The sequence below is a fragment of the Pantherophis guttatus genome, chromosome 8 (assembly GCF_059756535.1).
Source record: "Pantherophis guttatus breed Tessera chromosome 8, ASM5975653v1, whole genome shotgun sequence".
Lineage (NCBI taxonomy): Eukaryota > Metazoa > Chordata > Lepidosauria > Squamata > Colubridae > Pantherophis > Pantherophis guttatus.
The window spans coordinates 21,855,972-21,881,044 of record NC_142070.1 but is presented as its reverse complement, the minus strand read 5'-3'; the positions used below and the strand labels follow the sequence as shown (position 1 = coordinate 21,881,044).

Below are 25,073 nucleotides of genomic sequence, written 5' to 3'. Positions count from 1 at the left end.
CAAGGAAGGGGGGCGGCGCCTGCTCGACCTCCCTCCCGCGATGGGACATTATATAAATATAATCTCTATCTGACAAAGACTTAGTTACCCTTCCTCAGCCCAGCTAACAAGCTACTGCTAGCTTGGAGTTGAAGACCAGTCTCTTCCCTCTTCTTTTGGAAGGTGGGCTCATTATAACTATTTTGTCTAATAAGGAGTTTAACTCAAATCTGAATTCTCAGAAGGGATAATTCCAAGAACCCTACTATAAAATATTATTAGTGGATACACATATGCATAAATGTCCATAACAAGCCGTATGGTGGCATGCCGATGGTGACATCATGAAGTAAAAGACCAGGTTTAGTGAAGACTTTAGCTCAGAGGTGTTCAAATTTGGCAGCTTTAAGACTTGTGGACTTCAACTCCCATGATTCTCCAGCCAGCGTAGCTGGCTGGAGAATCATGGGAGTTGAAGTCCACAAGTCTTAAAGCTGCTAAGTTTGGGGATCCCTGCTTTTTAGGGCGTCTTCTAAGGTAAATCTGACGAGTCGCGCGTGCGCAAATCTTCCAGCCCCCCTTTCGTTCCCCCGAATGAGGCGAGGAGGCCTCCTTTCCTATCTCGGTCGGGAGACATCCGCCGATCGAAAGAGGCGGCGCTGTTGAGGTCGCGGCTGGTGTTCGGTGCGGGCGGGCGTAGGAAGGAGGAAAAGGCAGGCGGCGGGCGAGCGAGCGGCTCCATCCCCCACCCGCAGGGAGGGAGGGAGTGCGGCAGCGGCGGCGCAGACAGGCCCGACGAGGCGGAGGCGAAGGAGGCGCAGTTCGAGTGACCCCCGGCCGCGGCGGCCACCCACCACCACCACCACCACCACCCGCACCGCCACGCTCTCCCCGCGCAGAAGGCAGGATGGCGCTGAAACGCATCAACAAGGTGAGCGGGGGGGCCTGACGCGGCCTCGGCCTGCCGGCTTGGCTGAGCCGCCGGGCGGAGGAAGGAGCCGGGAGGGAACACGGCCGCCTTTCCTTCCTTCCTTCCTTTCTTTCCGCAGCGGCGCTCGGCGGTTCGGCCGGGCCCGGTAGGAGCGTTACGGGAGGCTGGATTCCCGGCTGCCCGCAATCGGGCCCGGCGGTGGGGTTGAGGGGTGGAAGGTGCCGGGACGGACCGTTGGGAGCTCAGCAGGGATCGCGGAGTGTCCGGAGCCGATTCGTCCTCCGCCGAGTCCGGCCGAGGCCATCGGGCTGCCGCCACCCGCTATACCTGCCTTTCTATTGGTAGTTCATGTTGAATTCTGTATTTTTCTTGTTTTTTTATTCTTCCTGTGGATGTTCTAATCTGTGCTTGTTCTAAATAAACTGCTAAAAATTTATTTCGATTCCAATACCATATTAGTATGTAAAATATCGCCAGTAATCTTATCTCTGCATATTTTGCTACTCTGGGCTGTTCTACATGCCATTCTACTGCATGTTTTCCTGCCAATTTTGCTTTATGTGCTAGATTTGCTTTCCTAATCTTTGCTTCGGGTAAAATGATGTTGATTGAAATATTGATGCATTTGATCCTGCCTTCAGGCTCAGCCTAGTCATGTTGGGCAGAAAGGTGGATCCATCCATATATTGAATGGATCAATCTTCCCTTATGCATTTACAGGTATCCTCAAGGTACATATGATGATTGTTTAAAATTACAAATGCCATCCCAAAACTGTACTTACAATAGGGGTTCAAAATTGCAACCACCAAGACACCTTTGCAGTCATGTAACCTGGATTCAATCACTCCTGAAGCATCTCAATCACTCCTGAAGCATCGGCCATTTTTAATCCTATGACTGCCCTTTGTTGCCTGCAATTATAACAATTTCCGAGACCTATATGATTTTTTTCCTCTGGTCACATGATCAATCAAAATCATAATTTTAAATCTTTTTATCATTGGTGACCAGGCCTCATGCAAACATCACGTTTGTGATATATGTGTATCTGTGTGTATGCAAAGAAAATATGTCTATTTGTGTGTATACACACATGCATGCAAAGAATAGATATTAACTCTTGAAGGATCTTGGGCAGTGATCTGGTTTTTATATTGTTAATTACCATAATGGTTTCTTTAAGTCCTTGAAACATGATCGTACTTCTTCATAATTAATGGCAGAATCCAATTCCTAGCATTAGGAAAAGGAAAGTTATATCTTGCTTCAACAAATTAATTTTAAGATATGTCACTCTTCTGCACAGGTACCATCAACACTTATGATGTAAAACTGTTGTGGTGTTATGTCTTGCAGAAAGCAGTGGAAGATATTGTTATTTTTGCGTGGCAAGTGTCCCAATCATTTGTGATTTTAACTGGAGCTGAAATCTTCATTACTTCTCTTGGATTTCAAACTGTTGGTAAGTTTGCATATAGCATTCTGAAATATACTGCCTGGCTTCCTTATGAGAAGAACCAGAAGCTTAGCCAGAATTGGTTATATATATATAAACTGACAGTTGAATGCTTTTCCAAATCAGAACATACTTATTTATTTCCATGCAGCAAACGTAGAATATTTTTAAAAATTTCAGTCATACAACTAAAAACTCTGTTTATATACTGTTCACTCAAATGAATATCCAACTAAGATTTTATATAATGTATGTGTGTGTAAACATATATATATAACATACATACACACACACACACACATATATATATACATACATACATATATATAACTCAGGCAACTAAGAATTCCAAAATGAATGTTCATATAAATATTCTTCAAGTAGTTTTCAGTATATGATATAGTTTTTCCAAGACAGGTATGACAAAATGCCTGGAAAGCCACAAATTAGTATTATTATGCAGGAATCTTATTTTGCAGTATTGCAAGTACAGACCCTGTTTGCAGAAGAGATCTGTACATCTCAACAAGATTCTTCTCCCATTCCCCTATATAGATGTTGTTAAGTAATGATTGCCTTTGGGGGAGATCTATAGATTTGCTCCTAGTCAGTTGGGGGTCATGGCTACAAATAACGTACCTTATTAAAAAAAAACTACAAATATTTGATAATGACTTAATAAACAAATACAGTCATGGTTAATTGGTTTCAGAAAATGCACTGGCTCCATCTGAGAAATACTTAGCTACATTTTATCGATCAAGATTGTGATTGCATGCCATTTGCTCTTACAAGTATTCTCCCAGTCAAATGGAAGTATTAAATCTCTCTCTCTACAGGGTTTTGTTTGGCCACTAAGTTTTTTGGCTGTAGCAGTTCAAATTGTTGCTACCTTGATGATTGGTTCTGGCTTTCATTGGAAGGAAAAATTACTTATTCCACTGGCATGGATCCTGAAAGCAACTGTCCAGGTAGAGTACTATCTTATACAGTACCTCTGGCTATGCTGCCTACAAATCTATTGGAGGGTTTATAGTTCACTAAGATCTGGAAGGCCACATATAAACAAACAAGGGAGTTGCACCACTGATGACATGTAAACATATTTCAATAGGGGGTTGGGTGCGGTGGTGTTGGGTAGAGAGAAAATACAAAAACGGCTCTCTTCTACTTAGAAGTATCGACTCCTGACTGATGATGAAACTTTAAAAGCTTATAAGCCTTCAGTTGATTTTGATATTAAAGTCAGAGTAGATCATCTCTGCTCCTCCAGATGTTGTTGAACTAAACTTCAACTATCTTATACCTCTGGCTATGCTGGCTACAGTGGCTCAGTGGCTAAGACGCTGAGCTTGATCGAAAGGTCGGCAGTTCAGCGGTTTGAATCCCTAGTGCCGCGTAACAGGGTGAGCACGTAAAAAATGCCAGTTGAAAAATAGGGACCACCTTTGGTGGGAAGGTAACAGCATTCCGTGCGCCTTTGGCGTTTAGTCATGACGGCCACATGACCACGGAGACGTCTTCAGACAGCGCTGGCTCTTCGGCTTTGAAACGGAGATGAGCACTGCCCCCTAGAGTCGGGAATGACTAGCACATATGTGCAAGGGAAATCTTTACGTTTCTTTACCTTTATGCTGGCTACATATTATTGTGGGGGGGGGAGGTTATTTACAGTTCCATAAGATCTGGAAGGCCAACTGTTGTGCACTCCTGATCTTCAGAACAAAGTAGTGAAAAGTTCTTACCTTGGATTGAAAATGACAGATTTCCCTGCCTGGAATTCTCTGGCAGCACTGCAGTGTGTGTATATGTTGTGAATGCTGGTTGTTTGGAAAGAAAATGGTCCACAGAGAACTCGTTGCTATGTGTCAACCTGCTGTCTTCTGGCATATATTTTCTGCCTGGCCACAATATATCCCGCAGCCCTGCTTTGGGATGCAAATGTTTCTTTGCCCCTGTTCCAATATAGTGGTCTTCCTTTTGAATTCCTGCCCTTGAGTCAGGTAAGGCAGACTGGTATCAAAGAAGCCCTTTGGAGTATGGCAAAGATATTCTTGGGAAATTCCATACAGACTGTTTCCTACATGTTTTATAGACCACCTGTGACAACAGTTATTTCTTCCAATGTATCAATGCTTACCATTCGCAACAATTAACCCTTTACTGTTTTAGGGTGTTTCATAGCATTTTATAGTTTCTTTCTCATGCAAATATTAGAAATAAAAATAGTTATAGTCACATTATCTATCTTTCATTTTTATGCAACTATTGATGCAATTAAGAAAATATATTTAAATACAAATGCATCAATACATTTCAGCCACAGTACTGCTTAGAAATGGAAATTTCACAATGAATGTATTTAAAATTGAATTTCAAGGAAATTAATTTATCATGCAGAACTGATAAGATGAAAGTGACATATCCTTTGAACTGGAAAGCAATAACAGAAAAAAAACCCTGCACTCCTCAGTCATAGGTATAAATAGGAATAAAAAAAAATACTCTCGGTTATGAGATTTTATTATTTATTTATTTATTTTATTATACTTATATGCCGCCCTTCTCCCAAAGGACTCGGGGCGGCTCACAAAAATTAAAACGATGAAAACAATAAAAATAACTACTAAAATAATCAATTAAAATCTCCCAATTAAAAATCACCCATCAGATCAGCAATTTTTTTGAAAAAGCCATGTCTTCAGGTCACAGTGGAAAGAGCAGAGGTCGGGGCCCGTCCGGAGCCCCATGGGTAACCCATTCCAGAGGGTCAGTACGCCCACAGAGAATGCCCTCATCCTGGGCGCCACCAGCCAACATTGTCTGGCCGATGGCACCCGGAGGAGGGCAGTCCTATGTGAGCGCGCAGGCAGAAGGTGGTCCTGCAGATACCCCGGGCCCATGCCATGTAGGGCTTTATAGGTAAGTACCAGCACCTTGAAGCAGATCCGAAGGACCACCGGTAACCAGTGCAGCTCGCGCAGGAGAGGTGTAACATGGGAGAAACGGGAAGCTCCCATAACAACCCACGCGGCCGCATTCTGGACCAGCTGGAGCCTCCGGGTACACCCCAAGGGCAGCCCCATGTAGAGGGCATTGCAGTAGTCCAAACGAGAAATAACGAGAGCTTGGGTGACTGTACGGAGGGCACCCCAGTCTAGGAAAGGGCGTAACTGGCACACCAGGCGGACCTGTGCAAAAGGCCCCCTGGTCACGGCCGTCAGATGGTCCACTAAGGACAGCCGCGAATCCAGTAGGACGCCTAGATTGCGAGCCCTTTCAGAGGGAGTAAGCAACTCCCCTCCCATCAAAAGTGGTGGGGCCACTAGACCATGAGATGCCGGCAACCACAGTCACTCCGTCCGAGATAGATGATTAAAGTTCTTTTCACTATGATCAATAAACAGTATTATGACACTTTACTAAAAACTGACATTGTATTCACATTTAGTTGGAAAAAGTGCCACTAATTTCAGTAGTTTAAGATTTCTGAATAAACCTAAAAACCGAAGAAGTCCCAAAGCTCCTATAGACAATCAAATTTTTTGGAGACCCCCCAAGTAGTTTTAAACGGCCTCAAAGAGTATTCAGATGAGGCCATTTCTGAGTTCCATATAGTCATTATGAACTTTGGTGAATAGGTTTCTTTTTTGCCAAGAAAACAATATAGTTTAAGAATATATAATTATGTCCAGTGTGTCACTAAATGATCACTTTTTTTTTTAAGTAAAGACATATTCATTATAGCTCTCTTGATTTTATAACCAAGGCTATCGGATCCTGTGACTGCCCTTTTTTGCCTACAGTTCCATCAGACAATTTCCGAGGCCGAGGTATGATCAGCAAGTGGTTTTTCCCCCTGGTCACATGATCAATCAAAACCATGGATTTTATAGCCTGCGCATGGGGATTTCTCCTCATTGCTGCCAGGTAGAAAACTGGAGGAGTGAGTTTCTCGTTGCTGCCCTTGTTGCTTCTCGTAGCTGTGGTCCTTCGGATGGAGCACTACAGTTGCCTTTGTAAGTATTTTAACGTTTTTGTTTTCATTATAGCACTACGCTTGTTTATAAGTACTTCATAAATTGCTGTGCTTATTTGTAATTACTTTGCAACCTACTATGTAAGTACTATAATGTCTTTTTCATTACAGCTTTTGTTTGTGTTTACCTTGCAATTGCTTGCAGAAATAGTATCCAGCATCTATAGAAAGAAGATTTAGTACTTGTAAAGTTCCTTTGCATTCTACTGTGCTGTTTGTTTGTTTGCATATATTGCTCGCAGAAAGTTCCTTTTTGTACTGTGCTTGATCACTTTTGCGTTGAGGATTAGTGTACCGTAGATTGCTTTTAGAACAGCTGATGGGCCAGATCTACCCAGATCCCTGAAAATTAACTCCCTACTACACCAATGTTAAGTCCAGGAACCTGCCTGGAGGTGCTGCAATTCTCGCCTTGCCAGAAAACTGATTAAGTGGTGGTAGCAAGATAGCATTATTTAAAATTTCAATGGATTATAGTTGTGGGTATGCAGTGCACAGTAATGGCCCATCAAAATTCAACAGACCTGTGCTGCTGTGCAAAACCTAGTTACATATGCTGTAACTAGAGGTACTTCTACGAGCAGCATCTGTGCACAGGCTGAATCTGGACCACCAGGGTATCTTCTGATCAGAAGAAGTATGACTCTACTTCAGATGTTTCCATAATGGGAGCAGTGTAGAAGGAGATTGTAGAGGCATTGTTTCTGCTTCCCCAAAATTAAAGGGGCAAAGCCTTTCAGTGAACGGGACTTATATTTACAGTCCAATACTGAAGTGGAGGGGGATCATAGCATTGGGCAGCGGAGGAAGCTTTCTGATGGGTAGGTGTTTCCAGCTGGGCAAGGTAGCTGGCAACAGTATCAATGTATTAGTTGTGTACTGGTCTCAAGGAGATTGGAGCTTTCCCTCAAACTGCTTGCCTCTCTGTATTCTTTAACCTTTAGGGATTGTTTTGCCTGATCATATTCCATCTTAAGAACTGTGGAAGGAGAACTTGACTTGAGAGACTAAATTCCACAGCCTTAATCCATGAAGGATCAATGGAAGCCTTGAGGAAAAAAGGTGAGCTTTCACCAAAGGTTTATAGAAACTAGACACACTCCGGACTCCACTTTTATCATGCCTGGTTTCCAGTCGCAGATGTGTGTTTGAGACATGGCATCGTAACTGGATGAATTTAGATTGTACCCTTTGCACAAAAAGTAAAACATGAAGCTGGGGGCCCAACCAAAGTCCTATTGAGGAGTTGGGCCAAAGGCTTAGCCAGAAAGAGCTTGATTAGAACATAATATCTTCTCTTGGATCAGAAGAATTTGAGGATGTCATTAGCAGATCTTTGTCAGGCAGCAGCCACAGCAGCATATTCACAGTGGGCTTTCCTTGAGCCAGTGGCATGCATGCATGAGTACTCCTAAATACTTCAAGCTAGTCACTTGTCCTATTTTATGACCATTAATGCTCCATAATGTGGCATTTGCCTTTTGGCAAAAACCATAATCTTATTTTTCTGATAATTTATTTCCAGATTGTCATTATTGCAATATTGGATCAAAGATTTTGGAGCTCTTTTAAGGCTGTTGGTGTTCTGTGGAGAAGTATAATATCATATTCATGAAGCAGCAGGCCAGTTTAGGGGGATGGAAATTAGGTTCATTTAGACATCTCACTATGCCATTGATGTAGAAGTTGGAAAGCAGGAGGGACAAATACAACCCTGTTTTACCCCGTTTGAATTGTAACTTGTTTTGAGAGGAAGCTTTGCAGCCAGCTCTTAAGTTTATTATGAAGGTGCATAGTGTAGTGTTTCCCGACTACATTGAGCAAGGTAGTTAGCCTGCAGTTTGCAGTCATCTCTTTCCCTTCTTATAGTTTGGGACTATAATTCCCAGACTCCAATCCTCAAGGATGCATCCAGTGGTGTCAATATAATTGAAAAACGATGCCAAGGTTAGATAGAGCTCACCATTCTATGTTCTTCAGTAGTTTTGCGGGAATGAAGTAGCTCGAGGAGCCTTACCGCTCCTGAGTTGGCTGATCAGGGACTTAATTTCAGACCAATAGTGTTTTGGCTACATTACAGAGATTCTGTGATGTCATCCAGCCACTTTATGATATCAGTCTGATGTGACAGAGCACTGAAGTAGTTAGTTAAACTTTGTCCTAGTTGTTTATTAAACAGCTGTGTGGCTGTAAGTTGAATAAGTTGTTTAATTAGACTTCCCTTGCAGAGGCTGTATTGGTAAGGTATCTTCGAAGTCTGAGTGAGGAGTTTTATTTTTATGTATTAAAATGCCAGTACCCTCATAGCTGCACTGACTTAGAAGTGGACTGAATTCCTCAGAGAGAGAGAGAAAAAGCTTTGGAAGATAGAAATTGCTCAAAAAGTTCTCATTTTTTAGCCAGACCGGAAGCTTGCTTTTTGAAAGCTTTTCATCTTTCTCTGTAGTTATTAATATTTTTCTTTTTTATCCATCACTTTCACCCTGCTCGCTGGCTGTTTGCAATTTGAACAGAGACTGTTTGCTTTGGCAAAGTGAGCGATTTTATTTGATTGTATTTCAGTAATTCTTTTGAAGGAGTGTTTTAAGAGAATCTACTTTGCTCAGCAGTTCAAAAATTGATAGAAGAGTGTATTCTATTAATAGACTCCTTAGTTATAAAGTCAAATGTATTTTTTTTCAAGGATTTGAAAGTAGAGCCCTCCTCTCTCTTTTGTATGAGATTTTTGGTGGCTGAACAAGCAGCAGCATTTTGTGAAAGAGCATTTTCCATCAAAGAGGTGGAAAGTTCTAGATGTTGCTGACTCTCACTCTCTGCTTTGTAAGTCCCACTCTAAGGGGTCAAATCTGTTAAAAAGATGAAACAGGATGATGTTACTCACTAAGGAGGCTTGCTTGCTTCTGATAAATCCACCAGCTTTCTGCTGTTTTAGAGGCTCAGCAAAGTGATGTATTGCAAAAGGTGTTCTCTGTTGCTTCTTCCTTCCATGACTGCAGTGCAAATATGCTTTAGATAGGGCTAGTCAGATAGTAGCAATAAAAAAAGTTTTAAAAAAATGATAAAATTGTAAAAAGTAATTGTTAAAAAAAGTCAGTTGCTCAAAATAGATGTTGAATGAAAATTCAAGTTGGATAAAAAAGTTTTTTTTAGGAAGGGCTCATTATGGGGATTGTAGTTACTGTATTTTTTGCACTGTAAGACACACTCCCCCCCCCAAAAAAGTGGGTGGAAATGTCTGTGGGTCTTATGGAGTGAATATTGTGCCACAAACCAAGCTGTGGGGTTTGGTGTGGCAGCGGTGATAAATAAGAATAAGAATAAGAATAATTTTATTTCTATACCGCCCTTCTCCCGAAGGACTCAGGGCGGTGTACAGCCTATTAAAAGCACAAAACAAACATCAATTAAAATTATTTAAAATTATTAAATAATTCGGTTCAATTTAAAACCCCAGAAATTTAAAACACCCAATTTAAAATTATTATGTTGATAGCCCAGCCTGGCGGAACAACAGAGTCTTGAGTGCACAGCGAAATACCCGGAGGTCGGAGATCTTACGCACTTCCAGGGGCAGTTCATTCCACAGGGCTGTGGCTCCCACAGAGAAGGCCCTCCCCCTGGGTCGCCGCCGCCTGGAACATCTGATCAGTGGTATTCCAGGAGGCCGATCCAACCGCTGATAGGCGGCGGCGATAGGCCGTGAGAGTAACAGAATAGACCCGGGTCTCAGGAGAAAAAATCCATTGTGAGGACAGCCTGACCTACGGGAAATTTCTTCTGTAGCTTCAAGGGCTTTTTGTTGAAACGATATAGGGTTTCCTGCCTGAGCATGGGGTTGGACTAGAAGATCTCCAAGGTCCCTTCCAGCTTTGTTATGCTGTATAATGTAGGGCTATTATTTTGCTCATCTGTATGGTTTTTGGAACTGCGGTTACATGTAATTGCAAACTTCAGCAATTCTCATCTTTGAGCAGTGTTCCCAGCATGTACAAGGACACAGGATGAAACAAAGTATAACCTGTAACATTTGCTGTTTCATTGTTTAACAATTGCTTCTATCATTGTGTATGAATACATGCATATTCTCATGAAAACCAATGATGTAATTACTAACCAATTACTGTACCTTGGAGATTTGTTAACCAATAATGAAATAACACGTATAGTAGATGAGAACTGAGAAACTAAGAAACTATATAAACTATGTCTGATGCTCAATAAAGTTGCTGTTGATTCTGCTATCCATGGATGTTTTCCTTTCACTCATCTCCAGCCTCCGGGAAACAAATGCAACAGTATAACAGCATGTTACAAGAGGCAACCGAAGATAAGTCTTAAAAGGTTTAGACAAAGCAGTGCAAAATTTGTCTTAAAAGGTTTAGACAAAGCAGTGCAAAATGTTCGTGGCCGAAACAAATTTTTTGTTTTCTTGTTTTCCTCCTCAAAAGCTAGATGCGTCCTCTGGTCTGGAACGTCTTATAGTGCAAAAAAATACAGTATATTGCCATCTTGGAATCCTCCCTCAAATTTCAGAGTATTTTTTTCTAAAATCCCCATCTTCCAAGTATCTTACAGGTTTAGGTTTATTTCAAATGCTCACATTATATAGGAATCATTTATCAATATATTGATCAATTTCTTTTACACAGTTAATGCAGTTAGTTGAATATGTTATGATGATGCTTAAATCATTTGGAGTCTGCCAAAAGAATGGATTAAATTATAATAAGCAAACAGATATTACATGCCCACAAAGATTCAAACTTTTGGAATGTTGCGGCAAAACCATTCCATACACTCCAGTTGAAGATTTCTTCTAAGATTCCTCTCTCACAGGAAGAGAGGAGAGACAGACAAAGGAACGATTATCATTGAATTAATTATAGTTGTAATAATTATGCTATATCATGGGCATATGTTCTGTTTCAATCTTAGATAATTAGACTGAAAAAAACAGCCTCTTCTCCTCTTAGGCAGAACCCCAGGATCAAATCCCAGGAGTGCCTGGTTCTCATGTCTACCTTGACATGAAATAGATAATATCACTGATCTTCTCTTCATTGATACTATGTAGGTGACCACTATTGACTAGTCAACCAATGCTGCTGTCAAGATTAACAGCAAAACGTAGTTCAGGTTTCTCATATTAACAAAATCTAGGATTACAGCAGCATCAACAATGCCAGCATAATATAAGTTTGGTTACAATGAGGGAATGAGAAAGTAGCCCAGAACAATGTCTTTTATTGTTGATTCTTATATAGAATTTAGAGTTAATGCTTTACTATGGTTAGACTTACTATATTCCTGAGGTTTAACAGGACTATATTCTTAAGTGGTTTAAGAATACCAATTAGCCACTGTGGGTGTTGATTTGGCTGAACTATTTCAGTTCAGAAATCTGTGTCAAAAGTGTATTTCCTTTTGAGATGCATGAGACAGGTACCTGTTAATGAAGGCATTCTGTCACGCCATCTCAAACTATCTATGATGTAAGTAGAGAAAAAGAATCTGCCTAAACTTTTATAGGTCAAATATGTGGAACATATTTACTCACTGTGAAGTAAGACAAGCATTTTATTATCTTTTATTCGCCATTATATTGTGGAAACATGAAACCCTTTGGAAAGTTGTTCAAATATCTCAAACACAGTTTGTAGAAACTATATTGAGATATCATGAAATCTTAATGTTGATTATGGGATTTAGCTTCCAAGTATTAATGAATATATTAAAGACTGTTCCTTTATTATTAGTTTATAAAAGAGAGTGAAATAATGGAAATGAAATTATATTAAGAACTGTTTGGTATTAAAAAATATTTTTTATATTTCCGGATGTTCTAAGTAGCATTTCATAAATTTTGGTTATCTTGTGGAAATCTCTGACAATCAACTATATTAACAAGAAAACAATGTTTTATCTTTTTTTTCAGCCGTTCTTTCATTTCAGTTATCATCATGGGTAATTTACTGGATTCAGAAATATCACAGCCATCTACAGAAAGTAGGTGTGAAGAAATTAGTTGTTGAATTACTTAATTATTTATACTGCATGTATTTTATTTATGTATTTTATATCACACAACTGTTTCACATTTTTTATTCAATCCCTTTTATCTCCTAACCTTCTGATATTTTTCATTCACACATGCACATATTCACACACACATTTTACTGTGTATACATACACATTTGTGAGTGTAGATGTATGTCAGACATTGTCATTGTATTTTACTCATTGATCAAATATATGTATGCATTGACATCATTATAGATGTAAAACATGCATGTACATAATTAACACCATATATCATAAATGAAATAATGGCATTATTATTATTGTAAGTCCTGATAGAAACAATGTATAGATACCTCTCAGAACCATTTCTCTCTTATGAAAGTCAAGGTATATTGAGGTACATTAAGACTCGATGGAGGGATTTTTCAGAAATTTTAATCAGCTTAATGTAAAAATAGAGAGGTTAATATTTTCCCATCTTTTATAACATTTAATAAAAAAGGGCTTCTTCCATGGCAGCTCTATCAATTTCTAGTATTTGGTTTAACTGGAGCTGAAATCTCCATTACTTCTCTTGGATTTGAAATTGTTGGTAAGTTTGCATAAAAGCGCCATAGCATTCTGGAATATACTGCCTGGTTTCCTTATGAGAAGAACCAGAATCTTAGCCAGAATAGGTGGCATTTATAGAACACAGTGGGCCATGAACCATGATTTAAAATCACATTATGGTTTATAACAATATATAGATTGGCAGTTGAGTGCCTTTTTCAAATCAGAACATTCTTATATTTCTCCATGCAGCAAACTTGGAATTTTTTTTAAAAAAAGTTGTCAGTCATATAACTAAAAACTCTGTTTATTCACACTCTTGCATTCAGATTAATAACCAGTTTTGATTATATGTAATCATTATATTATAAATATTTTAAGACATAAGGAATCTAAGATGTATAAATATATACATATTATTGTTCAAGTAGTTGTTTTCAGTATATGAAATCTTTTTTCCAAAACAGGTATGACAAAATGCCTGGAAAGCCACAAATTAGTATTATTATGCCAGAGTCTTACTTTTGCAGTATTGTGAAAGCAAGAGACCCTGTTTGCAAATGAGATCTGTACATCTCAACAAGATTCTTCTCCCATTTCCCCTATAAGGATGATGTTTAGTAATCATTGCCTTTGAGGGAGATCCATACATTTGCTCTGGTCAATTGGAGATCATTGCTACAAATAAAGTATTTTAAAAAAGAAGAATTTTTGATAGTTAATTAATACACAAATTGTATTATTAGCATGGCTAATTGGCCTCAGAAAATGCACCGCCTCCACCTGAAAAATGTTGTTTTATTTAGTTATGTTTTATTGATGAAAATTGTCATTGAAAGTATGCAGATAATACAACAATAGTGGGCCTTATTCAGGAAGATAAGGATGCTTACAGAGAGGAGGTAGAGGGTCTGGTGGACTAGTATAGTAAGAACAGACTGGTTCTAAATGTAGGAAAAACGAGATCCATCATCAATTTCAGAAAAGATAGGCGTATTAATGATTCAACTGTGAAGCTGGTTAGTAAGTTAGCTGGGTGTGCAGCTAACAAGTAGATTAGCTTGGTCATTTAACAGTGAGAAACTGGTGAAGCGGGCACAGCAGGGTCTGCATTTTCAGCGTCGTATGAGAAGAGCACATCTTCCTTCTTCTATTCTTAACTACTTTCTGTAAAGGGATGATTGAAAGCATCCTGTCATATTGTATTACTGTTTGGTTTGGAAGTACAGGTAGTCCTCGACTTAATAACAATTTATTTAGTGACTGTTCAAAGTTACAACAGCATTGAAAGGGGACTTATGATCCCCATGTTCATGTGATTAAAATTCAGACACTTGGCAACTGGATCATATTTATAATGGTTGCAACATCCCATATGATCAACTTTTGTGACCTCCTGACTAGAAAATTCAATGGGGAAGCCAAATTCCCTTAACAACCTGGTTACTAATTTAACAACAGATTCATTTAACTGTAGCAAGAAAAGTTGTAAAATGGGGCAAAACTCTCTTTAACAAATGTCTTATTTAACAACAGAAATGTTGGGCTCAATTGTGGTCATAAATCAAAGATTATCTGTATTACTGTTTTGATAGGAAGGCTATGCAGAGCATAGTGAAGACAGCAAAAAATATTATTGGAAGTTTACTTCCTTCTATCTGTGATATGGCATACAAGCGGTATTGTCAGAGATGCTAAACATCCTCTCCAGTATTCTTTGTTATCTTCTTGGAGGAGACCTCATGGTATCTGAAGCAGAACAACTAGATTCTGTAAACTTTTCTGTGAGTGTATGGGTCTGTATGTATGTGTAGATACACAAACACACATTTTCTTTTGAGACCAGGCATCAATTTCATTTTTAATGTGTGCCAGTATGTACATAGAAAAAGTGATAATAAAAGTTTCCTTAAATACAATCTGTATAACTTTTGAAAAGCAGAAAACATTCTGCTACTACTTTGTAGAACCCTTTAATCATTCTCAAGGAAGGCTGTTTGAAGATCTGTATAAAAATGATAGTTATTCACACTCAATTTTCAAACTGACGTACTGACTTGTATGCAAATTCCTAAACCCATTTAAGACCAAAATCATGACTATCTTTGACAACCTACAAAAATCAGTTCCCAATTTTGTGGCAATCTGGCAGTACAGCTGGCTTTATATCTGTAGTTTAGATATATTTGTAGTTAGAATAGAGGTAGGTATCTCTAATTTTTGTTACAAACACTCCAGTTCTGGGAAAAATCATCTGCTATGATTACAAAGCATACCTGTAGTATATTTTTGTTATATAAAATATACAACACGTTACCTAACAACATATTCTAAAAATATACCAAAATTTATTTCTGTGATTATTACAAGATTGAAAGCCTGACATATACATATACAAGTGGACTTCCCTTCAGTTACAGCATATTTAGGAGTTTGCTAGACTTCTTTTTTCCTGAGTATTAAAGGGCCCACATTATCTCCCGTTGACTCGTTGTGTTTGTTGTGAGAGCCATCACAGGCAGGGAACTGAAACAAAAACAGAGAAAAAGTAGGTGACCTGGAATGTTAGTGGTTTTAGGACTATAATTGAGATTAAGGGAGAGGTTACTCTCAAATACATTAAGAAACATAATACATACTCAGATGAGGTTGGTAGGCTAGTGTGGGTAATAGATCACCAAGGATGAGAAGTATCCAAAATGTAAACTGAAATCTAAATGACACTCTTGGTGCTTTATTCATCACCAATACTAAGACCCATTGAACAAGTTTAGCATCTGATATGTATCCTTTAAAATAACGGCTTAAGCAGGAATGAGAAGTGGTCAGAAATGAACAGCTACAAAAATATTCTGTCCAAAATCTATTCCTATTTAGTTTAACCTCGACAATTGGCTGGCTTGGCATATGTTAAGGTATAAAGAGTGTTTTAGAAATCATAATAGGCTTGGTTTAAATTATCTACATTAATAAACGCCATTATTTTACTTTGAGAATTCAATTGGTACTAGCTGTACTTTGCTTAGATCTTCACTTTCCTCTTAATTTCAACTGTCTGGTGGCAATAAAATATTAGATGTTATATGCAATATGTAGAGAATTCTGCTTAGTGTAACCCACGTTAAAAGAATTGAGTCATAGTTGCCAATTTGGACACATCAAATCATAAGTAACAAGACAACAGTATTTGGCTCTTATCGAAATTAAACTATGGTTTATGATCAGATGGCATAATATGTTTTATAACACTTGTCCTAACCATGGAATTGCGTGCTATCCTTAGCTAGTTAAGTAAAATAGACAAATCATATCTATATCATAGCTGTTGTTCTTCTCCAGCAAATTCACCCTTGCAATTTAACAACTAAATGAAAGGAAAAGAGTTTAAATCATTTGGATTATAAATCATGGTGAATATATATGGCCTGGTAGCTTGGCAAAGCCATATATGGGTTTGCCAAGCTACCAGGACCATGTTGGTTTACAAAAGCACATATCACACATCACTTTCCCAATGATCCTGGAGGACTATAGACAAAAATATTTTTCTAGCTACAGAATAGATTTTAAAATGCAGGTCTTTAGTAGTATATAATCAACACTAGTTGATGGCAAAAGTAAAAAAAAAAAAAGTATTAATTCTTCACTAGTGATAAACAGTCTGCAAGAGCATTCTACCCTGAAGCGCACAATCGTGACTTTAAAAGAAGCAAAGCACTCTATATCATAAAAGACAAGAATGACCTTAAGTAAAAAGGGTATAGCAAATTCAATAAAACAACTCACTGTTTTAGAGCGCCAGCATCTGCAATACACTGCCTTAGTATGACAGAGGTCCTCAATGTTGATTTCGTTTACTACTTTGGGATTCTCCTTCTGGATCTTGAGATTAATCAAGCTGTCCTTCTGCCGTTTCTTCTTAGGAAAGAATGGACGAATAGCAAGATATCCCAGCAGAGCAAGGACACCCAGGAAAGGCAATAACCGCAGCCATTCTGAAACTGAGCACATGCCATAAGCATGTTATAGAACAGCATTCTGCAGTAACCATTATACAAACATACACAAACATTTGCTCTCTTGTTAATTATCCCAGGGCCACGACTAGCATTCCCAAGGATTGGGAATGGTTAGGAAGAAAAAAAAAATGTGTGAAACACATTGATCTTATCAGTTTTGAATCAGCACACTTTCAGTCCCATAATTTTGTACTATGCAAACTGCTTTGCTTAATGACAAAGGTGCTGGTCTCAATTGTGGTCACTAAACAAGGACTACCTATACATCTAATACAGTGTCTTGAATGGGGACAGATATTTCCCTCTCCCAGGCAGTCACATCTCTTGTGCAGAGAACAGATGCAAATTGCAGAATGATACCAATTTAAGTATAAAAAGCAGAGTCATTTTGGGATGATATGGTATATTTCAGTAGAATTCTTTGGAACAGAACCAGGAAACGAGAGCAAGCAGGTATAACAGAGAGCACAATGCAATGCCAAAGAAGTCTTTCTTGCTTCATCTTGCATCCAAATGAAGTGGAAATCAATTTTTACACTTTCTGCTGAAGCCCAACATTAATTAACAAGGAAGAAGTAGGAAAGGAAAATATAAAAACAGATAATTCAAGCTGGATCTGCCGAAAGAAGATCCAGTATATCCTTTCAAGTTGTATTTTGCTGCTGCTTTCCTTTGGTCCTCAGAACACATTGGATTGGGCTAAAAAGGGACCAAATAGTTTGTGATTCAGCATACTTTTTGTTTCATTGCTTTAATATGTAAATTGGAAAGAAAGCAAAGAAGGGACTCACAAAGACAGAACAAAGGGAAAAAAAGCACATCACGTTTCACATGAATCATTCCACTAAATTTTAAACGTATCATACCTAATTTCACAGAATAAAGATAAGTTTTTCCTTTGCATCTATATAAAGTGAGTTTATAAATAGAATGGGTCATAGAGATCCACAATTATAAATTTGGGATTGCAGTATCTTTCTAATTACCCATTCTTTCTCCAAAGATAAGACCCTGTCTTATATTTTTTTGTACCCCGAAATAAGCGTTTGGCCTTATTTTCGGGGAGGTCTTATTATTTGGGGGCGTGTGGAGCAAGATGGGGCTCATCTTGCCGTCTAACCTGATTTCCAGGTCTGCATTTAAATATTTTCGGGGAGGGCTTATTTTAGCACATGCGCTCAAAAGCCCTAATTGGGCTTATTATCAGGGGATGTTTTATTTTCGGGGAAACAGGGTATGTCTTCTTCATTCTTTCTCCATGTTCAATAAATCTAATTCTTTATATAAAATACATATTCCAAATATTTGGTATGATTTAAATGTAGATGCGGCTAATGCGGAATTGTGAAATGTTTTCATAAAACATTCTGCCTCTTTTTAAGGTTAGATAATCCAAATTCATCTTGCAGTAACTGAAAGTTTAAAAACCTGATTACTAATAAAATAATCTAAAATATTAATACCTTTTCTCATAACTCCTCCTTGCCTTCCCAAAGTGATTTGCCTGCAATTTTTAGATTGGGTTTATCACATATTGTACGTGGATCATGTGAGTAAAGGCTGAAATTATACTTTTCCTTGTATATTCTAATGTTTTCTAAAATGTATCTTAACTGCAGCCTTTACTATGGAAAACACAATAGAACTATGGGAAAAAAAGGAAGCCAAGGTATTGAGATGGTGTGAGAGTCAATAAATAACTTTCTAATGTGCTCATTGTGGTAGTCTGATTTTTTTCCAAATGAATAATCAGAATATTTTTATTTAAAAAATCCTACTTTTATTATTTTTATAAACAACTCAAGGTTGTAATCATATCTAACTCTCCTCCTCCTTCATCCTGTTTTTCTCACAATCACCACCCTGTTAGTAGTTTGGTCTGAAAGACAGTGACAGGTTCAAAGTTACCCAGTCAGTTTTCATGCCTAAAGTGGATTACAACTCTCTCTCTCCTGGCTTCTAGCCTAGTAACTTAATAGACCAAACTGGCTCTCAACAGAAATCAATATTATCAAGTATTTGGGGAACTTTCATAAAAACGAGATTGGGTAGGACAGATTACTAATTATGTCTGCAATATATATGCCGAGGTCACTAGTTTTTTGTAAATGTTCAACAAGAATATAAAATCATTAGTGTTGTGTTTTACTCATTTTACTTCATACAAAACCTCAGATAAGGTTTTTGACTAGTTGCAGGTACAGAATATTGTGGGACGTCAATCACTGTCTTACAGTCATATTGTGTTAGCCAGGCCATTGTGTTAATTCATCAAATTGTTCACTGGTTTTATACAGGATGTTGCATGAATCCAATTTTCATGATCTTAAGCATATTTAAAAATAACTGAGTTCACACATTAATAGTTGAATATGTCACAGTTAGTTTGCATACATAATGCCATAAAACATGGCTTCCAGATCTTAGGGACCAAGTTCACACAGCAAACTATATCATAATTTGATTTAATTCTGATTTAGCAGTGGTTATGAACCCAACAACTGCTTATTTGTAAAAATAATAAACACAGGGTAACTAAATATTCCACAAACCAATAACTAAGCAAACCACGATTTTTGATTCCGTATGTTTATTTACTGTATTTTATTCATTAATAATTATGTCTTCATCAACAATAAAACCAAACTCGGGGTTAGAATACACAGTTTGAAGGAAAATGTGGATGAAAGTCCTTGAAAGCAGAAGCAATTAAGACAATTTTATGAAACCACATCTAATGTGAATGTACAAAGTGGAGTGAGAGCAGAAGCACTGATCCATCTGCCTCTAGAATGCATAGATCTTCCTCCGGCATTGCTGGAGCTGAGTATATTAGAGTTTTACAGAAAAATCTGTTATATGTGGTCCCGCTTTTTCTGTGTCTTGAAACTTCTATTGTTACCCAAAAATTTGTTAATGCAAAATAACTGCACAGTGCTTTTTGAGAATTCAGATTTGAGTTAAATTCCTTATTAGACAAAGGGGAAGAGGCTGATTTTTAACCCCTTGATCTTTAGCACTAGCCTCTTAGCTGGGGTGACGAAGGGCCTCCAGGCATGTGTACTAAGTCTTGTCAGGTAGAGACGGTATTTATATTAGGGACTCTCTAGAAAGAAGAAACAAATGATCTTGAATGCTCCTCTCCTCCAACTTTTTTGGTTGAAAACAGGACATTAAAAAACTAAACAGCAGCCATATATAAGCACCCAGATCTTAGACTGTGCATTACATACATACACAAATTAGGAGGAACAAGCCAAGGTGGTGCAGTGGTTAGAGTGCAGTACTGCAGGCTACTTCAGCTGACTGCTAGCTGCAATTTTGCAATTCAAATCTGGCCAGGCTCAAGATTGACTCAGCCTTCCATCCTCCCCAGGTAAAATTATTTATTTATTTTATTACTTTTATACCGCCCTTCTACTGGACTCAGGGCGGTGAACAGCCAAGAATAAAAACATCACATACAAAATTTAAAAACTCAGGACTCAGATTGTTGGGGGAAATATGCTAACTGTGTAAACCGCTTAGAGTGGACTGCAAAAGCACTATGAAGCGGTATATAAGTCTAAGTTATTGCTACTCCAAGGTCAACCTCGACTGCCACATTTTATCCATAGGGCTGGATGGGGGGCAGGGAGAGCCCTACTAACTGGATCAAAAGTGCTACTCCTCCACAATTACAGTTCCAAGATTCCAACCTAAATATTTTTTTCTAAGAAATTGTTTTTGCCATTGTGATGAAGATTAGTGGAAGCAGTTTAAGGCTGCAGCCTGACTTGGTTATAATTTTTTGATAGTAAAACTTCTATATAAACAAAAAATGTCCCGGGGTCTTGCTCAGCTTCTCAGCTTCTATATATGACATCCACATAAATAAGAAGAGGCAAAGGAAGAGGCAAATAAGGCAATAAAATTATGGACCTGGTGACCTTCCATGTGAAATTGTACAAGAAAATATTCTGTATCTCACAAATTGATAGTTAAAATTTCCAAAGCTGCTCTGCATTCAGTCAAGAAAGGCAGGCTGAACAAGATTCCTTTTCTCTCAAGAGCATTTTATCCTCTACCCCATATTGGCATTTCAACTGTGCTTATTACTTCTAACTGGTTTTTAACTTTGTAGAGGCTACAGAGCCAATGCGCTCATTTGAGCTGAAGTTTACTTATCTCTCCAAACCTCTGAATTTATTAGGCAGCTCAGCCTAGGAACAGTTCATAGCTGGAAGCAAGATTTCTTTTAAAAAAATGAAATAAAAACAGTTAATAGATATGCCATGTTTATTGAGAAAAATAGCTCTGGGTAAACTTTCAAAATAAAATTAATCTGCTGACAGAACTCATTTTTGAGTTTGCACAATCAAGTCAACTGAATTCACACAATAAACAAAATGACCTTCTCACAAATTAACCAAGGTTAAAAATAACCAACTTTATTATGCTTTGTATATACAGCTGTTAGATCTTTGATAGACCTACTTTGGCATTTTGAATACATCTAACCAGTCGTTTTAAGAGACAGGAAAACAAGATTAACATGCTATTTGATAGATATTTACACAAAAGTATCCGTGTCTCATGCAGAATCAGGAAAATTTATCATGCTGAGGAATGAAAGAGAAGTGATCCTTCTTCTATTAACACAAGAAAGAGAACAAGTGTTTGCCCTATTTTCCCAAGAATAAGTTCACATACCTTTCCTCTCCAGTTACTGTCACAAGGTTTATATTGCTCTCTTGTCTCCAACATGCATATTCCATTATATGCTATGATTGAGGTTGAAGTGCACTGATGACGTTACCTAGTTTGGTAGTGAAACGTCTGCAAGAAAACCACCAGCACCAAGGACTCCACAGTTCATGCATAATTATTCTCTTTTATTGGTGTAACTCCTCTCATTTCAGTGATGATTTAGAAATAACATCACTCAGGACAGAAACATGCACAGAAACAGATCATCGGCATAATTAGCCATTCATATAACCCATCATTGTAGGAATAAAAGGTGAGTTAATATAGAAAAAGTCACTTATCCCCACTGAAGAATGTTGGCTATACTTCATGGCATGGGTTGCCCGAAGGACCACCCATCTGCAATTGCGTCTGCCTGTCCCCATTAGAGCTGGCAGAAAGAGCAGGCATTGTCTGCTTGACTTGGCTGGTCCAAGAAGGTGGGCATTCTCTGCCCGGATGCCCTGCTTGTGGAACATTCTCCTTCCAGAGTGAGGTTAGTTCCATCACTGCTAAGGTTTCATTAGTCTGTCGAGACCTGACTTGCAGCTCTCTTAAAATGGTTCTGGCATTGTGTTTAATCTACTCTCTTCTCTACTTGTATGCTTGTCTTAATTTTTATACATTTATTTTTATTTAATGGTTGTATGCCACCCAAAGCCACTTCATGGAAAGTGGGTGGCCATATGTACTAAATAAACAGTTCCTTGCAAAAATGGTTATATAATGTTATCAATCATCATTGATTATGTACGTTTTTTACTGCACTACATACAGTTTCCCGAGTGGCTTGAATGAATCATCAAAACAATTTAGATACACACATAAAACTGTCAAATCAATATAGACATAAGATGCATGATTCAATAATCTTGGTTTCTACAAATACAATTTCACTATTTACCTTATGTTTATAAATACACACTGGAATGATAGAGGACAAAATCTAAAGAAATTTATTTTAAAATCCTATTACCATTGAAGAAAAACATGAATGGTAAAATTTCTATACATTTCTTTTACATGTTATATAAAGGTTTTCTCAAGAGGAAACTCCTGGTGATTTTACAGAGGGTTCTGGTAACAGCACAGAACTGGTTTGCATTTGCCTTTCAGGATACTTTCCCATTTTCTACAGCCATAGAATTAGCTAGCATTTTAATTAGCTTACATTTTAAATCAATAATTTATTGGGTTTTGAGGTCACCCGACTCCCAAAAGACACTGAGTGCTTACAATATATAAAAGACATCAATTAGGATACATATGGCCCAGATTAAACTACATCAATAACTAAAAAAAAAGATTGATCCAGATGCTGTCATCAACTAAATTATCGACAGCAGCATTTAAATGTGCCTAAAATTGCACTGTAAAACAGACCTGGAATATGAAAGTAAAGAAAATAACTAAACTTATTTTCTGTGGATCTAAACTCTGGATCTAAACTGTTTTAGGATCTGACTTTTACAAGCTATTGTTACAAACCACAATGATGAAACAAGCACCACAACACTACCATTCAAACAATCTTTTGCATTTGCATTGAGATAGTGGATGCAAGTAAATTAATGTCATGTTTTTCTATCAAAACGAAGCTCGTTTTGACATTCTCTCGCCCACCCCCACCCCAGCATGAAAGACTAAAAGCCAACCTGGCATCTCTCAGGTATTGATTTATCCACCATGGTAAACCAGTGTATAACACCGGCTTCGTGGATTGTTCCAAGCCAGTCGTGAGGAACCAGCCACAAACGAACCACGTGTGAACCCGAGTGACATTCATTCTTTCTGCTTCAGCGCCAATTCGTTCTGCCTTCTTCCCAGCCCTGGAACCGAGCCAGCAAAGCGAGTAGCCGCAGAAAAGGGGGGGAACCAAGAGGCTGCGCGCCCGTCTCGGAGGCAGCCTCGCGTGTGGGGGGGGAAAGGGGGGGACTGTGTAGCCCAAGGCAGCTACAGGGCGCAGGCGCAGGAGGCTGCCCGACTCGGTCCCCATTGAATCCGACGGAGTTGATTTCCCGACTGACTTTCTGCGAGTGTCCAGCGAACGCGGGGTTGGCCAGAAACTGGGACCTTCCCTCAGACGTCGGGCTTCTCCCAAAGGGGGGGGGGTTATCGTCACACACACACACACACACACACACACACACACACACACACACACACACACAGAGAGAGCGCCCTCCTTTCCCAAACAACCCTGCGCTGCCCGCTAACCTGAGAGTCTCAGGAAGCCGCCGACGCTCTCCGGCAGCGGCAGGCGCTTGAGGTAAGCAGGCAGCTGCACTTTGACGATGCGGGCCAAGCTATCCAGCACCATGGCGCCGGGCGAGGGTTCCGCGGGGCGGGGCCAGACTGGACGCTGCTGGGCTACCTCCGGTTCGCGCGGCGGACTTCCATGCCAGCCTCGGACTTTTGCCCTTCTTTCTTTCCCCGCACAGAAGCAGTGGCTCTCCCGGCCACGGAGCATGCGCGTCACCTGCGGGGGGGGAGGGGGAAGCAGGAGGGAGGGGCCTACCAAGGAAGGAGGGCGGTGCTGAACGAGGAAGGCTGAGGCTGGATGGGTGGCTGCCTGCCCGACCTCCCTCCCGCCGCTGCTCTTCCCAGAGGCTTTTGGGGCGTTTGAAGAGCCGGTAGCCAGAGAGGAAGGAAAGGAAACCCGGGAGCTCCTGCGGAAGGCGCCAGGACTTCAGCCTTCCTAGTTAGAAATTGCAAAGGAAAGTAGGCCAGACTAAGAAGCAGAAAAAGCCCTTGGGAAAAAGCTTCTGATGCGTTGCTGGATTGAGAGCGTTGAGCTGTTACCGTTTGCTTGGAATAAACATTTTGCAAATAGAGAGATGCTAGTCTAGGCTGCCGTTATCCGGAGACCGCTGGAAGTAGGAGGGTTCCCATCTGGCGGTTGTCCAGTTTTATTTATGTGGATGTCATATATAGAAGCTGAGAAGCTGAGCAAGACCCCGGGACATTTTTTGTTTATATAGAAGTTTTACTATCAAAAATTTATAACCAAGTCAGGCTGCAGCCTTAAACTGCTTCCACTAATCTTCATCACAATGGCAAAAACAATTTCTTAGAAAAAAATATTTAGGTTGGAATCTTGGAACTGTAATTGTGGAGGAGTAGCACTTTTGATCCAGTTAGTAGGGCTCTCCCTGCCCCCCATCCAGCCCTATGGATAAAATGTGGCAGTCGAGGTTGACCTTGGAGTAGCAATAACACTTAGACTTATATACCGCTTCATAGTGCTTTTGCAGTCCACTCTAAGCGGTTTACACAGTTAGCATATTTCCCCCAACAATCTGAGTCCTGAGTTTTTAAATTTTGTATGTGATGTTTTTATTCTTG

The 25,073-nt window shown here is 39.1% G+C and overlaps 2 protein-coding genes across 3 annotated transcripts; one reads left to right on the top strand and one right to left on the bottom strand.

The window, feature by feature from the left end:
• Positions 1-729: 729 nt before the first annotated feature.
• Positions 730-15,465, top strand: LOC117679898 (uncharacterized). 2 transcript variants are annotated; one of them, XM_087875411.1, is made up of 7 exons: positions 730-910; positions 2,270-2,375; positions 3,209-3,340; positions 6,176-6,388; positions 7,353-7,470; positions 12,344-12,414; positions 14,577-15,465. In XM_087875411.1, exons 1-4 carry the CDS (start codon positions 887-889, stop codon positions 6,238-6,240), a joined length of 327 nt encoding a protein of 108 aa, XP_087731537.1. In that variant the 5' UTR covers positions 730-886; the 3' UTR covers positions 6,241-6,388; positions 7,353-7,470; positions 12,344-12,414; positions 14,577-15,465. The 2 variants fall into 2 exon arrangements, with proteins under 2 accessions (XP_087731537.1, XP_087731538.1); XM_087875412.1 differs by lacking the exon at positions 14,577-15,465 and adding an exon at positions 13,449-13,572.
• On the bottom strand, positions 13,271-24,226 carry CISD2 (CDGSH iron sulfur domain 2). The gene is made up of 3 exons (XM_060686936.2): positions 23,946-24,226; positions 16,768-16,982; positions 13,271-15,507 (listed from the first exon to the last, which is right to left on the bottom strand). The coding sequence occupies exons 1-3, from the start codon at positions 24,196-24,198 to the stop codon at positions 15,418-15,420; spliced, it is 558 nt and encodes a 185-aa protein (XP_060542919.2). The 5' UTR covers positions 24,199-24,226; the 3' UTR covers positions 13,271-15,417.
• Positions 24,227-25,073: the final 847 nt, after the last annotated feature.